Consider the following 15346-nt stretch of genomic DNA (forward strand, 5'->3'; position numbering starts at 1 on the left):
AAAATGTATAGGTGAGACTTGAATTGTGAAACAAGTAGTACCATGATCTTATTAATTACTCAAATGCAGCATATATAATTAACTTCATGATCGATCTTCTATCAAACATACATGGAGTAGCACCGTACAATAGAATTGATCATCATGCATAACTTGGAACCCAAACACCAACCCCCCCATATAGTACAAGCATATATGTCCAGTGCCATGCATGTATGGCAAGCTATCTAGCTAGGATTGGTGGGTTCCATACCCCATTCTTATTAACCTATATAATTAGACCACCAAATAAAGACACAATATTGATCGAATTTAATACACAAGCACAACCCCCAAAGAAGCACTAGTACACAACACATGCATACTGTCTTTGAGCATATATATTTAAGCTTAATTATTACTCAGCTGCCTCAACTTTCACCCCAACATGAGCTGGCTTAATCTCTTCCTCGTCAACTGCTGCAGTCGTAGGCTTCTCTTCTGCCTTAACCATCTCTTCTTTACTATCTTCAGCTGCCGGAGGAGCCTCAGCGGAGTCATCATGAGCATCAGTAGTAGTATTAATCTCCTTGGTCTCAGACTCCACAAGTGCCACAGCAGCAGCTGGTTCAGCTGGTTCAGCTTGTACCTTAGGATCATCAGTACTAGTCTTCTCCACTACTACTGTTGTTTCTTCTGACGTCACACCTTCTTCCTTGGCCTCCTCCTCTACCACCTCCTTTGTCTCAACGTCTTGAACAACCGGGGTTTCATCAGCTTCCGCAGCCACCACAGCCTCTGCCACCTCTTTTGGCTCCTCCGCTACTTCAGCTGGTACTGTTTCTGCTGCCACTACTTCTTCTTGATCAGCCTTGACTGATTCCTCATGATGATGAATTGTGTCCTCTACCGGGAGGGCTGTCTTTGCTGATTGAACCTGCAGGAGTAGTATAGTAGTAGTAGCATTCCATAATTAAATTAATTAAGAACTAGCCACTGATTAGTGAACCAGAACCAAAAACAAAAACGTTACCAGTAGTGCACACAAAATGAATCGTCTCACCTGAACAGTGGCCATGGGATTAATTCAAAGGAAAGGGAGACTGAACCACAAAGAAGATCGATTATTAATAATTAAGGCAAAGCTAATAAGAGTAAGAAGGCCAAGAAATTAGAAATGGTTGCGATGGATTGATGAAAGCAATGAGAGCAATGGGATGGTTTTTATAGAGGTACGTTGATGATCGAGACCATATTGAAAGGGTACGTCCCAGCAGCTAGCTAGTGAACTAGGGGGGTGGTGGGGGTACGTGCATGAGGGGCCACTCGAGGAATCTTGGGATTTGACACCTCATTGATCAATGGAGTTAGCATGTTAGGTAATTATTAATGTTAAAGAAAGGTTTAGATATTACCTAGGTTAAAACCGTTAAATTAACAATATTCATGCTTGGCTTCATCTCCTCTCCTGTTGGAGGAACTTTTCCATTCCTATCTCACAAATCCATTTTTTATTTATTTATTCGATCAGAATAGAATAAAAAGATAAAGATAAAAGAAAATACATGAATTAGTTTATGAGGTGGAGATTGAAAAGTTCCTCCACCAAAAAAGAAGCCAAGCATTTTTCTTAAATTAATTTAGTGGTTGTTATATAGTCTTTCTATTGGGGGAGGGCCAAATTAATAATGGAGGGTTACTTTTTTGAGAAAAACTTACATGTACCTGTGTTAGGGACATGTGATGTTACAATTCAATTAGAAAAAAGGGAGAGAAAGAGAGAAAGAAAGTGAGAAAAAGGAAGACAACCAATAAGAGAGGAGAGGAAATATCATGTCAGTGTAACATGGTTATAGGAAAGTTCTTCTCCATTTTTTTATTTTTTTCATCTAAGCCATCATTATCTTTTTTTTGGTTAAGTAAGCCATCATTATCTTTTGGTTAATGATATATCATCATATCCAGTCATACATGCATGCATATATCACCATTCCTTTTTACCTCTCTCACCTTATCCCTTTTTCCCATTGATTAATTTCTGCCATGCATGCATGTCACCATTGAACCTTCTCCGGTGTATAGTAAAGTAATGTTACACACTTACACGTATTATATTTCCTAATTATTTATCCTATTTTTTGGTACAAAATTATTTATTCTAACTGTAAAGGTGAGACCTACTCATATATATATAACTAAATTTTATCTATATAAAAAATGTGGTATTGACCATGCCAATATAAAATATGATATAAATAATTTTATTGTTGCATGTATCGAATAGTAACAAATTATTGTTGCAAGAAAAAGAACTCAATCTCTTTTCTCTTAAATTATTGTTCTTTTTAATTCCAAGGAGAATGGGTACGTATTCTCAAGTACTACATTCTAATTATTATTAGGCAGATATATCAAGATAACACAATCAACAAGTAGCCAAATTGTGAAATGTCATGCCAATTGCTTAACATCAGCCTAGTCACCAAAGGCAAGGCCGGTGTTAGATACAGGACCCTACCCACCAGGCCACCAATAGGCACGATGTGCTTCTGGGAAAAAACATAAAATTCTGACGTGGAGCATCCAATGGTCTGTCACCTTGTGCCTCCTCTATATATACTAAGTATGACCCAAACCTAGTGGACCCCAGTTATTTTGGACAAATTTTGACTCACAAGTTTTGGGACCCACTTTCCCTAGTCTCGTTGGCTGAATTGGAACACAGTCATACGTGCCATGATGTATCATACGTAATTCATGTTGCAACATATAGTTACCTCCACCACCTATCAAGCTAACATTCAATTTGGTATCAAACCAAAATGTTCACCAGCTTGATAATAGAATTAGAGTGTTGCTTTCATCAAGAGCATGTGGATAATCGCAGTCAGTGATTGATGTGAAACTTGGTGTAAAACATTAATCAATGATTAATAGGCGCATGTACATTTAACAGTAACTAAATAAATTTAAAAAGTAAACATACCAAAACGAAAGGATAAAAAATGTTTTGTATGCAATTTTAAGGTGTTTGAGGAGTTGGTTCGGAGATGTAGTTATAAAGTCAGGTACCCGAGTTCGAGTTTTCAATTCAACCCTTAGAGCAATGAGTAAAGGAGATAAAATCTTTTGTGAATCCCTTAAGCCCGACATTGATTAATTGTCTTTAACCGACCCAAGCGATTAATCTGGAGCACGAAAGTTAGTACAGGACACCCTCGATTATCAAAAAATGTTTTGTATTCATACAAATTTATCCTATAGAACTTTCCAATAGTTAAAACCAAACAAAACCATAATTGGTGTCAAGGTTTATTTGATAATAGAGTTTTTAGATTTTGTCTGTAGAGCAAACACATAACCATATGTAAACACTCATTTTATCTTTAAATCCTTTTAACAGTATATTTTCTTCTAATAAAATGTAATTTTGTACTATTAAATAATAAACATATGTGGTGCATTATTGGTATGGTAGAATGTCTAGAAAACTCGAGCAAATTCAATCTTTGCTAAAGTTTTCACCAACATTAATAACATTCTTTGTGTGATTTGACTCGAAAACCAAGTTTTAGAAACAAAATTCCTTGCAGTTTAAAACCCAAGAACAAATCGATCTACTCCGTGATGAGTGAATGTAATTGAAAACTTCGTACGCTAACAGGCGATGATGGCTTGGGATGGATGTTGTGAGATTGAAAGCATGATTGATTGAAATGGTACGTGCCGTTTCATTCAGATTTTGCAGAATTTCAGATCCTTGTTTGGGCGACGAGCCCAAAAGGCTATGTGCTCCCCCAACTCTTAAAAGCTCGCAAAGATGATGACTTTTAGGTTTTGGGTTGGACGGTGAGGTGGACCACCAAGTGGAGCCCACAAGAGATTCACAGCATATTGGGTCAATCAGAGAGTGCCACGTGGCAAACAGTCCACCGACCACGTGGTGGGATGGTGGTTCTCTGTCAGCGTTGGACATGATTTGGTCCTACTTTTGGGTTCAATTTGCGGGTCCACTTGATGAATCATGGATGTATTGACAGATTGGGGCTATCATCTTTTTTTTGGTTACAAAGGGAGGCTAAGGAAAGAGGCCTAGAGGGGGAGGGGGGGATCGAAACCCGGTGAGGTGGGGGGCAGCACAACTGCTTGGCCAACTGGCCTATCCCAAGTCCTCTTGGGGCTATCATCTTTATTGTGTCATCTCATAGACTTGGATCTACCGTCTACGTGGGGATGATTATTATTTGTAAAAATTATAAATATATGGGGTTTGTAGCTTTAGTCGTTAAAAGTAGGCTAATTTGCACATTTATTCCCTGAAACTAAAATCTTGTCTCACTTATTTTCTTTATAGTTTATTGTTTTAATTTATCTATATAACTATAAGTGTCTTATATAATTTGAAATTGTCAAATTCGTATATTCTACTGTTTAAAAAAATGACATAGCGTCTACGTAGCATGAAATGAATTGACAGTGAAATTAATGGACTTGACAATTTCTACAAATGTTAGACACAAAATAAATTTACATAAGATAAATTGATATAATAAACTTTAAAGGGGTAAAGTGATATGAAACTATAATTTCAGTAAGCAAATGTGCAAATAAGCCATAAAAGTGTATTACTACATATATTGGAGATTTCAATTTCAAATCTCTTCTCAAGTTCAACTATTATCTCAACTTTTGAAATTCTAATTAATGTTATAATATTTTATTTGTTCATATGTAGACTCAGTTTGGATCTCATTTATTTATAACAAGTAGAATATTGTCATATCATCTATCACATGAGTTGATAATCGAAAATTAAGAAAATAGTTAATACCTCTAATATTATAATATAAATGACCATAAGCTAGAGCAGTAAATGTACACATATTCTTTGTCACCTTCTTTATTTCTATTTCACCTAGTTGATTTTGTAAATTACATAAAACTATCCACTTTTATCTAACACAGCTAATTTTTCTCCACATACCTCTTTCTACCTAACATTTCTTAAATTACGCACAAATTTAATATATGTATTTATTTAACATGAAGAAAAATGCTAGGGAATAGGGATACCACGTACACTTTTGGTACTATATGTGTATCTTCTATTTTATAGAGATGAGACTCACTAGTATAAGTGAACCCACCTTTGTTAAAGATGTAATACACATGTGATACAAAAAATGTGTTACCCAAAACATTACTCTTAATATGAAATGTAGTTCCATGGCCAAAAAAATATGAAATGTAGTTACACCTTTTTTTTTTTGTAAATTGCAATGTAATTGAGGGGTTCAAAAGGTTCTCATCTGTGAAAGTCATTGACTATGTTGGGCTTCGGCCCTCCATAGTACCAAAAAACAAAATTATGGGCTGCAGCTCCAAGAAGGAGACTATGAGGCCCATAAGCCTCTTAGAGATTGGGTTTAAGGCATGCTATTGTATCTTCACCACAAGCCTTTTATGCGACCCCGAATTACTTGGAGGGGAGTTGGTTCTAACCTTCCAAGGAGTCTGGCCCAGGTGTCTTTTCGTTGAACATGGAGCTCCGAAAAATAAAAAATGGTAAAGTGGCTGTAAAACGCCCTCTTTTATGTTTGTTTTTTTTTTTTTGGGAAAATGCTATGCATCTCCCTTCTTTCCTTTTCAGTCCCATTCCCTCCATATCTTTTTGCATCTTATTTAATACAAATAACACAAACAAAACTATTGCTCTCTACATAAATAATAAAGCTATTTGTATTATCTGAATTAATCATCAAATATATATTCTTTCTAATATGAGTGAAATCCACATGTGTGGATTCACATAAGTGAACTCTACCTATATTAAAAAGATGGTATACTAAATAGTCAGTTAATACGATACAAATAAAGTTTATTTGTATATTTACCCTTTGAAACTATAGTTTCGTCTCACTTTACTTCCTTAAAGTTTATTTTCTCAATTTACTTCATAGAAGTTACTCAGGTGTCTCACATAATATGAAACCATCAAGTTCGTTAATTTATCCCCTGCCATGTCAGCAATTCAAACGGTAGAATGGATGAACTTGATGATTTCGATTTATGTGAGATACAGAAGAAACTTACATGGGATAAATTAAGACAATAAACTTTAAAGGGGTGAAATAAGACAAAATTATAATTTCAAGAGGTAAAAGTGCAAATACCCTTACAAATAAAACTACTTGTCATTACTTATATGTACACCAAATGGTCTCATTTTATATTTTTGTTCTTAGAACCGGCCCCGGCCCAAATTGAATTGTAATTTTAATAGAAATTATTTTGAATATTATATTATAATAAATGTTTAAATTGTAATTTTTTTAAAAAAGGAAAGAAAAGAAAAGAGCAGACACATTTATGCGTGGAGAGTGGGGACTACATTTCTTTGAATGGCATGTTGTTGGACCACATGCAATCAGTCTAATAATCTCTCATACAAAATACAATACAAGGGGATGAGCTGCAAGAACACACACATTTCTATTCCCTATTATTCACTTAACATTCCCCAAATCTTTATCAGCTTCTCTGACAGTCTCGTGTTATGCTAGAATGTAAGGCGCATTAGTGACCTACACGTTCTCTCTCTCTCTCTCTCTCTCTCTCTCTCTCTCTCTCTCTCTCTCATATATTTCGGATCACCACAGGACCTTTTCTCACTCTGTTTGACAATTTATCCTCAATCCCACCTATCTCTCTCTGCCCCTTTGAGAAATTCAACATTCAACAACAACCCACCCCAGAAAGCTAGGGAGACAAAATCCAGTTTCTTTTCCTTTTGCTTTATTCCCTCTTTTGCCTTCAGGGTTTTCTTTGTTTTTGCCTCTCATTTTCTCTTTGCTTTCATACAACAAATTCTTTCATTTTCTGTCACTTTTGTGCCAATTCTCTCACTGGGTTTGTTTTATTTTCTTTGTTTTTGTAAAGCAGACTCTTTGATTCTGTTTTTGCTGTAATGGGTTTGTTGGGTTCTTGTGCAATTGGTTATAGCTAGTTGGGTTTCTTTGTGACTGTTGATGAGGTGAGGTCTGTTGGTTGCTGGAGCTATCTCAAGTTCCAAGGACATGGGGGGAGGAGAGAAGAGTGAGAAAGAAGTGGAAGAACATCAAGAGGAGACTGATTATGAAGGAGAGGGGATTGCCAGACAGAGGAGTGAAACTTCTGTCTCTGCAACTGAGGATGAGGAAGAAGAAGAAGGAAGCAGTACTAAGATACAGTTGGGCCCTCAGTGCACTCTTAAAGAACAGATTGAGAAGGATAAGGTGTGTTTCTTTTCATAAAAGATAGTATCTTTCCTCTTATGTAATTCTTGTTTTGGGTGGTTGACTTATTTTTTTGCTACTCTGGCGGTTGACTTTGGTAATTCAGGATGATGAGAGCTTGAGGAGGTGGAAGGAACAGCTTCTTGGGAGTGTGGATTTTGAGAATGTTGGAGGTATCAAATTCCATTTCATCAACTCAGCTTTATGATTTCAGTATTTCACTACAATTGCATTTCAGAATTGTTAAATTTAATTATGTCAATTCCCCTTGACTTTAATTTTTCACTGTTGATGATTGCCAATGATCAAAGTGGTTAACTAATAGAACATTTAAGTGTAACTTTTCCCCTCACACTTTTTCTTTGCACTTGGTTTTTTGTGCCTTGTCCTTTTCCTGCTTAATAATGATTCCTTATCTTAAGAGTACTTGCATCTTAATATTTGATCATTAGTTCAGTCGGTATTTCCCTGTTATGCTTGTTTACAAAGAAAAAATCACGTCAGAATTCGAACATGTTTCCAGTTTTGACCTTTACAATTCCACCAATTGTTATGTTGCTAATATATGGAGATAAAAGGCTAAGATCATTTTAGAGCATTGTTGGGCTATATGCCATTATGCCCATATTTGATTATATGAACCTCTTTTTGATGTAAAAGGGTCCTCTATTCTATCATGTTAGGTGCCTACAGTATACAAACACATTTGCAACATTTGGAATAATTATGAATAATCTGCATTATATTCCTTTTAATCTTGATCATAACATGAAAGAATATCAGTTCTACATTACCATTCACATAACTCAACTTTCTCAAAAACTGTTCATTTCATGCTGCTGTTTGTGAACACTTCAGAGCTATTCTCTTCCCCATTTTTCTGCAAATGGTCTATCTTGCAGCATGAGACCGTAATATAGACTTGATACTAAATCACCCATAATTGTGAAATTTTGAAAATTAATGATTTTTCACTTATTTGTCATTTCACTAAAAACTTGTTGCCCCTCCAATCTTGTACAAGTTAAAGAGGAAATTGTCAATTATTGGTTTTCTTTTATTTTTGTCTCATTCTGTAACCAACCTCGTGGTTACAGTCGGCCATATTTATGAGGTTATATTTATTGGAGAATCCTAAAAAAGCAGCATGGTTTTATAATTTGATGGTGGGGCTCTATATTTAGAAATAGGAATTTGGCTTTCTGTATTCCAGCTCTCTGTTTCTATTGTTTTACACTCTGTGGAGACTATAAATTTCAATAAAAGTATGCCGTATTTCATCTCTTTCCTCTTTGTTTATATTTTTTCTTTTGCCCTTTGCATATATATAATAATTGTTTGCCTCTTTTACTACAGAAACTCTTGACCCAGAAGTGAAGTTCCTTAGCCTGTCAATCGTCACTCCTGATAGACCTGACATTGTTCTTGAGATTCCAGAAAACGGAAAACCTAAAGGCTCATGGTTCACACTGAAAGAAGGTAGTCGTCACAACTTGAAGTTTTGCTTCCAGGTTAGCAATAACATTGTGTCTGGCCTCAAGTATACCAACACTGTTTGGAAAACTGGTGTTAAGGGTAAGTAAGCTATATCTGCATCCTAGATTAATCCCATAAAATGAAACATCACGCAAATGAATTGATCCATTCACAAGGATTTTAATTTCAGTGGACAGCACAAAAGAGATGATTGGAACCTTCAGTCCTCAGCCAGAGCCTTACACACATGTGATGCCAGAAGAGATCACCCCTTCTGGCTTGTTTGCTAGAGGATCATATTCTGCAAGATCAAAGGTAAGCCAAACCAGTTGAAGTAACTTAATCTCACTAAGAGTGCAGTATTTGCATTCAAGTTTTCAGTTCAAAATTGTTGGTTCCACAGCCACTATTTTGATAATCCAAGAGTGCAGTATTTCCCAAGTTACATAATCTTACTATAATTAAACTGATTGAAGTAATATAGTCATCACTACAGAGTCTCATTCTGTTCTCTCTATCTGTCTCTGGTTTTGCAGTTTCTTGATGATGATAACAAGTGCTACTTAGAAATCAATTACACCTTCGATATCAAAAAGGAATGGGCTGCTACTTAAACAGATAATTTCCCAGTGAGCGGTAGCATATCTCTTTCATTTGGCTGATGTTCTTCCACCGCAATTAGTTTAATATTTTTCCCATTAATGATTTCCAATTATTACTTACTTCCATGGTTATGTTAAGTTAATTACTAGAGTTTCTGCATGTGGTTAATTTTCATAACATTGGATTGCAAAGAAAGAGAGAGAGAGTGTTTATGTGAGGGGATTCTTTGGTTACTACTTACTGCCTGTAATAAAGGTGAGCTTAGATTATGTTTTTAATACTATGCATTTGCCTGGTTTGTGGCGTTGCTATCTAGTTGTGGTTGCAAAGCATTGGTTGATATTGCTTGTCATTTTGATTCAAAAGTTGTCTAACTCAGATATTGACAAGACTATGTTGAAATAATGAAAGAAATTTGAATATGGACCGTGAATGATAAGACAAAGGATGGGAAACAATGCAAATTAATTAGGGGTGAGAAAATTGAATGCACTTGTAGTCTTGCACAAAAGGATTGGCTGCAGTGGCGTCTGAGACTCCATGTTATCAGATTAGAGGTTCATTCATTCCAGCATTTTCTTGCAACACAATATTTCAGTCAACCGAACAATTTTTGTATGTGACACGGTCACATGTGAGTTTTGTCTCTCACAATATGTATGTATATTCTATCATATAATGGTAGGTCATGTATACATGCCGAGAGAGAGAGAGAGAGAGAGAGAGAGAGAGTATGTATATTCTATCATATAACGGTAGGTCCTGCATACATGTTGAAAGAGGGAGAGAGATCACACATGCATGTAACTGCCGCATACCTTAATTATTTTGGCCAACCTGTGTTGTCAAGCTATCAAACAATTAAAATGCATGGTAACCCTCACGTTACATGTGTCATTAAGCTCATCAAATAGTTAAGATAATTTCAGCTGATCTTAATTGATTGCAGCTTTAAGAAACCATAGTTGCAATGGGTTGGTCACAGGTGCTTCAAATTCACACTCAAACATGAGTTGTTCATGAGTTTTTAGAATGCACATGCAATATGCTTCACTTTCAAGTTTCAAATACAGCAGTATTAATTTTCTAGTATGAACACAGCAGCAGGGTTCAAAACGGTCACTCTCAATCTCACATTGTGTTGGCAATTGTCATGCCCCTTGTTTTTTAATAATGGAAGGTGCATAAGGTTTCAAAGATCACTACCACAGCTGAAAAGAACCACCAAATTTTTATTAGAAAATAGAATCACTAAATCAGCTTGATTGTGCTATCCTAGCTGCCTTCTACACCTGACAATTACACACCATCCTCTCACCTCTTGACTCATCTCATATGCTTGTCCACATCTCATGTCTTTGCATTGATCATTGTATTTCTACTTTCTTAATAACGTACATGAGAATGCAAATGGGTTAACTTCGTCTAAGTGCAAAAGTAATGCAAACTTCATGTTCAAATTATATGAAAAATATAAACCATTAATTAGGATTATCTCATCGATCTAATATAATTTGAATCAGGTTAGGCAAAGAGTTTGATGTCTTCTAATATAATTAAAAATATTTAGTTAACAAAGACAAACGGATCCACAAGATTTTTATCATATTTGTTAAGCTTAATTAATCATGTGCGAAAACACTAATCCTAGCCAACTAATTGGTTAGATTATTAAAAATTGCCATCACACCCTCCCATGTAGAAGACAAATCCCACCTCTCTCTCTCTTATGTCAAAGTTGATACATTTAAATGATTAATTGATTTGACCGCAAATACCAATGATTTTCACATGCCTTTAAATATCTTAGCATTTATATACCAAATTTTATAGATTCCAAATCTATAAAATATAATCTCTTTTGAGCTGCCACATTTAATAGATCATAATAATAAATCAACAATGTGAATACACAACAAAATTAATCGTATAGGTGGGTTAGTATGAGATGAGTTTTTCTCCTTGTAATCCAAGAAATGTGAATGGCCAACCATTAATCCTCAAAAGGAATTGTTATATAATCAAACATTTTTTTTTTAAATTCAAGAAAGGAAAATTTATTATAATGACAATGGAGCAGTGTTTAATTTCCTCTTGTTCAATGATGTCCATGGTTGGTTCTTAATATATAGCATAATTAGTAATAATTTTCAATTATTCTAATTAATTATGGTTATGGGGTAACATTAACAATTCTTTCTAAATGGTTTTAGACTTTTAGTTGGCATGTGAATGTGATCCCCCAAATTAAATTGGCATATAAAAATTCACAGTCTAGCATAGAGTGGTGGGGGTGTGTGTGTGTCGGCGGGAGTAAGACAGTAGGACATCACGAAACGGTGTCGTATGCCTTCTACGATGGGCCGCTAAGCTAACATTAACGGCGTGGCGTAGTTTTCTCGTGAGCGAGTGCGCATGTTTGCCGAATCATTGGGTACAGTTGGCACCGCACACGGCACACCAACCAGACAGCCAATGCCCGTTGGCCCAATTCCCTTGGTGGGCCCCCACTATGCCATTCTTAATCCTCAATTTCTCCCCTACGAGATTTTGATTATATTTTCCAGTATCTTCAATTATTATTTTTCTTTCCAGCTACCAACACAATTACCGGTAGAATCATAGAAGTTTCTCATAATTAATTCTTTCATTAATTACTGGTATTTCTTTACATAATGTTAAGAAAATTATTTTATTTTATAGGTTCCAGTTTTTTACAGTATCTTTTGCTTTGTCCTTTATAAATTCATTAGTAACTACTATTTAGTAATTGATCCTAACAACTAGCACCAGGAAAAAGAATCCCATGAAAAGGTGAAGAAGTTAAATTCTCTTCTTCCTTTTGACCAAGTCCCAAGTGTACCATACCAACAAAACTTTGAATGAAGTCCATTGTATGAAAAGAGGTACTCCATAACCATAAATCTTATAATGAAGGTAAAACCAACCTTGCCATGAGAAGATACGGTAAATGTATCCATCTACTTAGATATCATGATGATTATGCATATTTACGAACATCCAGTTCATCTGTATCACCAAAGACTTGGCCGGTATCAATGGCTTTAGCTACTCTTTCTACATCTTTTACTCTTTCTTTGCCTTGGAGTTAGTTGATGTTGTGAGTCAGTGCCTTGTCCTTTTCCAAGTTCCTAACTTGGATATTACCATCCAGTAAATAACAGCCACAACCAGTGTACTTCTACTCCCAGCAAAGAAACAAAAAAGCCCAATTACGAATTTTTAAGCAAGAGTGCAAACTACCCATGAGAAGATAATTTCATGAGAAAATCAGGCAGAAAATTTTGAATGATGGGGTAGAGTGAAAGTTTAGAGTCTCAATGCATTAAACAACTGATTAGATGAATGTGATTTAGAAAGCCCACCCTACATAGACTCTTTTGCTGATAAAGCTATTCCAAATTTCCAATAAAGGATTTCTTTATTTTGAGAAGCATCCTCAGTTTAAATACAGCCTTATATACACTATACACCCACTCCATCTTTGTATCTCCTCACCACCAGCTGGTACCATCCCAAATTCCCCACTGCATCTTTTGTTTTTATCTCACCAAGAATACCATCTTCACTTTATATAGTCTCAGCTCATTTCAGTCTTTACTGCATTATCAACCTCCTCAAGCACCATTTCTCTCTGAGTTCCTCTAGGTGAGGTCAGTGTTCTTTAGTCTCTGCTCAGCTCAGGCTGCACATTTCTAATGTTTTTGTGTGCAATTTTTGGCTACTTCTTTGAGATTGTGATGGTTTATTGCTTGCTTCATATTCTATGATATTTTATATATGGGTGTTAGTATGGGTGGTAGTATTAAGTTTGAGCTGATCTAGATCTGATATGCTGATGTGTGACTGTCGACACTTTCTCTTGTTCTTCTAGAAAATTTTTGACTTGGGCTTACTGAGAAGCCTCTAGTGAGGGTGAAAAGCACGAGGTACAAACACATTCTAGCCTTTCTAGGGAAAAATGGCATTTTGATCTAGTTTTTGCCAATTTGTAATTTTTTATATTCAGGGGCAGAAGCAGGGAATTGGGTCATATTCTAAGTGATCTTCGCCTACATTTCTTGTCTCAGGTTTCCTGTATAACAGATTTGTAGTGCCATTTACTGTTGCATCTGTTCTTTTAGTGTACATTAGATCTTTTATTAAACTGCTCTTCCCACTTTAATGGGCAATTTTCCATTTTTTAAAAGTCTTTAAGTTGTTGATCAAGATCTAGTTTTTCTCAATAGAAAGGCTCATTGTGTTTTTGAGCTCTAATTATTCTTGCAAAGATTTGGTGAGCTGGGTTTTGTGGAAACACAGTTCTATTGCACCGAGAAAGGTGAAAAAAAAGTTCGGATCTTCGAATTCAATTGGAAAACTTCTACTCACAGTGTGATTAATTGGCATTTTACCACTGGACATGTCTTAAGCTGAGATTTAAAAACATAATTGGCATTTTTTCTTGCAGGAATTTGGAGAGCCTGGTCACCATACAAAAAGGTTTCACTAAATTTTTGGATAAGATGGAGATTCCTGTGGTTTTCATTGCGCTACTGGTTCTGTGTTCTTCATCAGCATATGCTCAAAAATCTCCATCTATAACCCCTACTCCAGCCCCAGCACCGGCACCCGATTTCGTGAACCTCACAGATTTGTTGAGTGTGGCTGGCCCATTCCACATCTTCCTTGGTTACCTTCAGTCCACCAAAGTGATTGAGACCTTCCAAAACCAAGCCAACAACACTGAGGAAGGCATAACTATCTTTGTACCAAAAGATAGTGCCTTCACATCTCTTAAGAAGCCTTCTCTGTCCAATCTTACTGCTGACCAGCTCAAGTCATTGGTTCTATTCCATGCCTTGCCACATTACTACACTTTTGCTGACTTCAAAAACCTCAGCCAATTAAGCCCTATAGCTACAATGGCTGGTGGGCAATACTCTCTGAACTTCACTGATGTTACAGGCACTGTGCACCTTGACTCAGGATGGACAGACACAAAAGTGAGCAGTAGTGTGCATTCCACTGACCCTGTTGCACTTTACCAAGTTGACAAGGTTCTTCTTCCTGAGGCAATCTTTGGTACTGACATACCTCCAACCCCAGCACCAGCACCAGCTCCAGACATTGCTCCAGTTGCAGATACTCCAACATCTGATGGAGCTGAAGGCTCATCTCCAGGATCTTCACCAGGAAAATCTTCTTCTTACAGAATCATCAGCTGGGGTATTTGGGGTCACTTGGTTTTGGCAGTCTCAGGTGGGCTGGTCTTGTTCTTGTGAGGAATGAACTGCCACCTTTGAAATCCATTAAGTTATGTTAAGAGGGAATATTGGTATTTTGCTCAATTGCTTTGATTTGAAGCCATTTTTTCTGGACATATATGTGTTACTGAATCTCTGTGTATGGGAATTGGATTTCTGTTATCTAAATGAGTAAATGGCATTTATTTGATCTATTTTTTATACAGAGAATGGTTGTATAATTCTAAAGCTTATGGTTGATCTATTTTTTATGGTTATCTAAAGCTTAATTCTTGTGTTGCTTCCCAAATACATAGTATATGTGAAATTTTTATTTTATGTCGACTGCCTACTGCTTCTTCTAAGCAGAGTGAGACTGGAAGTCCCAGATGGTGCTGACACCGATGTTTAGCAGCATAAAAGTAATAGGAAGATGTTTGTGGCAATTACCTAGGAAGTAGCTTTTTCTAAAGAAGCAACTCCTTCTCTCCAGTGAGCTGATAAAAAACTAAAAGACTTCCTCTGCACTGTGATTTCAATTTATGGCCTAAGAACTTATCAGTTCCACAACCCTATCACAACAAGAAAAATTTACATGTAACAGGTGCATACACCATTCCTCCTACTATGGATACAGAACTAGCGCGATGATGCGAGAGAGAGGTTGTGTCCACTTGTGTGCACCCACTAAATTTTTCCAACATCACAACACTCACATTTTCAAACTTCCGCATCATTAGCCCAAACCATAGGTTCCAGTCCAGGCCC

The 15346-nt window shown here is 36.2% G+C and overlaps 3 protein-coding genes across 4 annotated transcripts; 2 read left to right on the plus strand and 1 right to left on the minus strand.

Moving 5' to 3' along the window:
* Positions 1-244: 244 nt before the first annotated feature.
* LOC147288043 (uncharacterized) lies at positions 245-1147 on the minus strand. Its single transcript, XM_086242554.1, has 2 exons — positions 1043-1147; positions 245-916 (listed from the first exon to the last, which is right to left on the minus strand). The coding sequence occupies exons 1-2, from the start codon at positions 1055-1057 to the stop codon at positions 398-400; spliced, it is 534 nt and encodes a 177-aa protein (XP_086098680.1). The 5' UTR covers positions 1058-1147; the 3' UTR covers positions 245-397.
* Positions 1148-6456: 5309 nt separating this feature from the next.
* On the plus strand, positions 6457-9612 carry LOC147288044 (rho GDP-dissociation inhibitor 1-like). The gene is made up of 5 exons (XM_086239993.1): positions 6457-7253; positions 7360-7426; positions 8610-8828; positions 8920-9044; positions 9266-9612. Exons 1-5 carry the CDS (start codon positions 7056-7058, stop codon positions 9341-9343), a joined length of 687 nt encoding a protein of 228 aa, XP_086096119.1. The 5' UTR covers positions 6457-7055; the 3' UTR covers positions 9344-9612.
* A 3164-nt stretch (positions 9613-12776) lies between these two features.
* Positions 12777-14872, plus strand: FLA7 (FASCICLIN-like arabinoogalactan 7). 2 transcript variants are annotated; one of them, XM_086241173.1, is made up of 2 exons: positions 12777-13001; positions 13804-14872. In XM_086241173.1, exon 2 carries the CDS (start codon positions 13859-13861, stop codon positions 14615-14617), a length of 759 nt encoding a protein of 252 aa, XP_086097299.1. In that variant the 5' UTR covers positions 12777-13001; positions 13804-13858; the 3' UTR covers positions 14618-14872. The 2 variants fall into 2 exon arrangements, with proteins under 2 accessions (XP_086097299.1, XP_086097298.1); XM_086241172.1 differs by having other exon boundaries at positions 12778-13006.
* Positions 14873-15346: the final 474 nt, after the last annotated feature.

The sequence above is a fragment of the Dryas octopetala genome, chromosome 4, assembly GCF_963921425.1.
Source record: "Dryas octopetala chromosome 4, drDryOcto1.1, whole genome shotgun sequence".
In the NCBI taxonomy this organism is placed as follows: Eukaryota; Viridiplantae; Streptophyta; class Magnoliopsida; order Rosales; family Rosaceae; genus Dryas; species Dryas octopetala.

What these genes read in the sequence shown, in the direction of transcription:
- FLA7 (XM_086241173.1), top strand. Translation starts at nt 13,859, where the DNA reads ATGGAGATTCCTGTGGTTTTCATTGCGCTACTGGTTCTGTGTTCTTCA.
- LOC147288044 (XM_086239993.1), top strand. Translation starts at nt 7,056, where the DNA reads ATGGGGGGAGGAGAGAAGAGTGAGAAAGAAGTGGAAGAACATCAAGAG. An exon ending in AACAGATTGAGAAGGATAAG is followed by an intron (nt 7,254 to 7,359) that starts GTGTGTTTCTTT and finishes TTGGTAATTCAG; the next exon opens with GATGATGAGAGCTTGAGGAG. An exon ending in GGATTTTGAGAATGTTGGAG is followed by an intron (nt 7,427 to 8,609) that starts GTATCAAATTCC and finishes CTTTTACTACAG; the next exon opens with AAACTCTTGACCCAGAAGTG.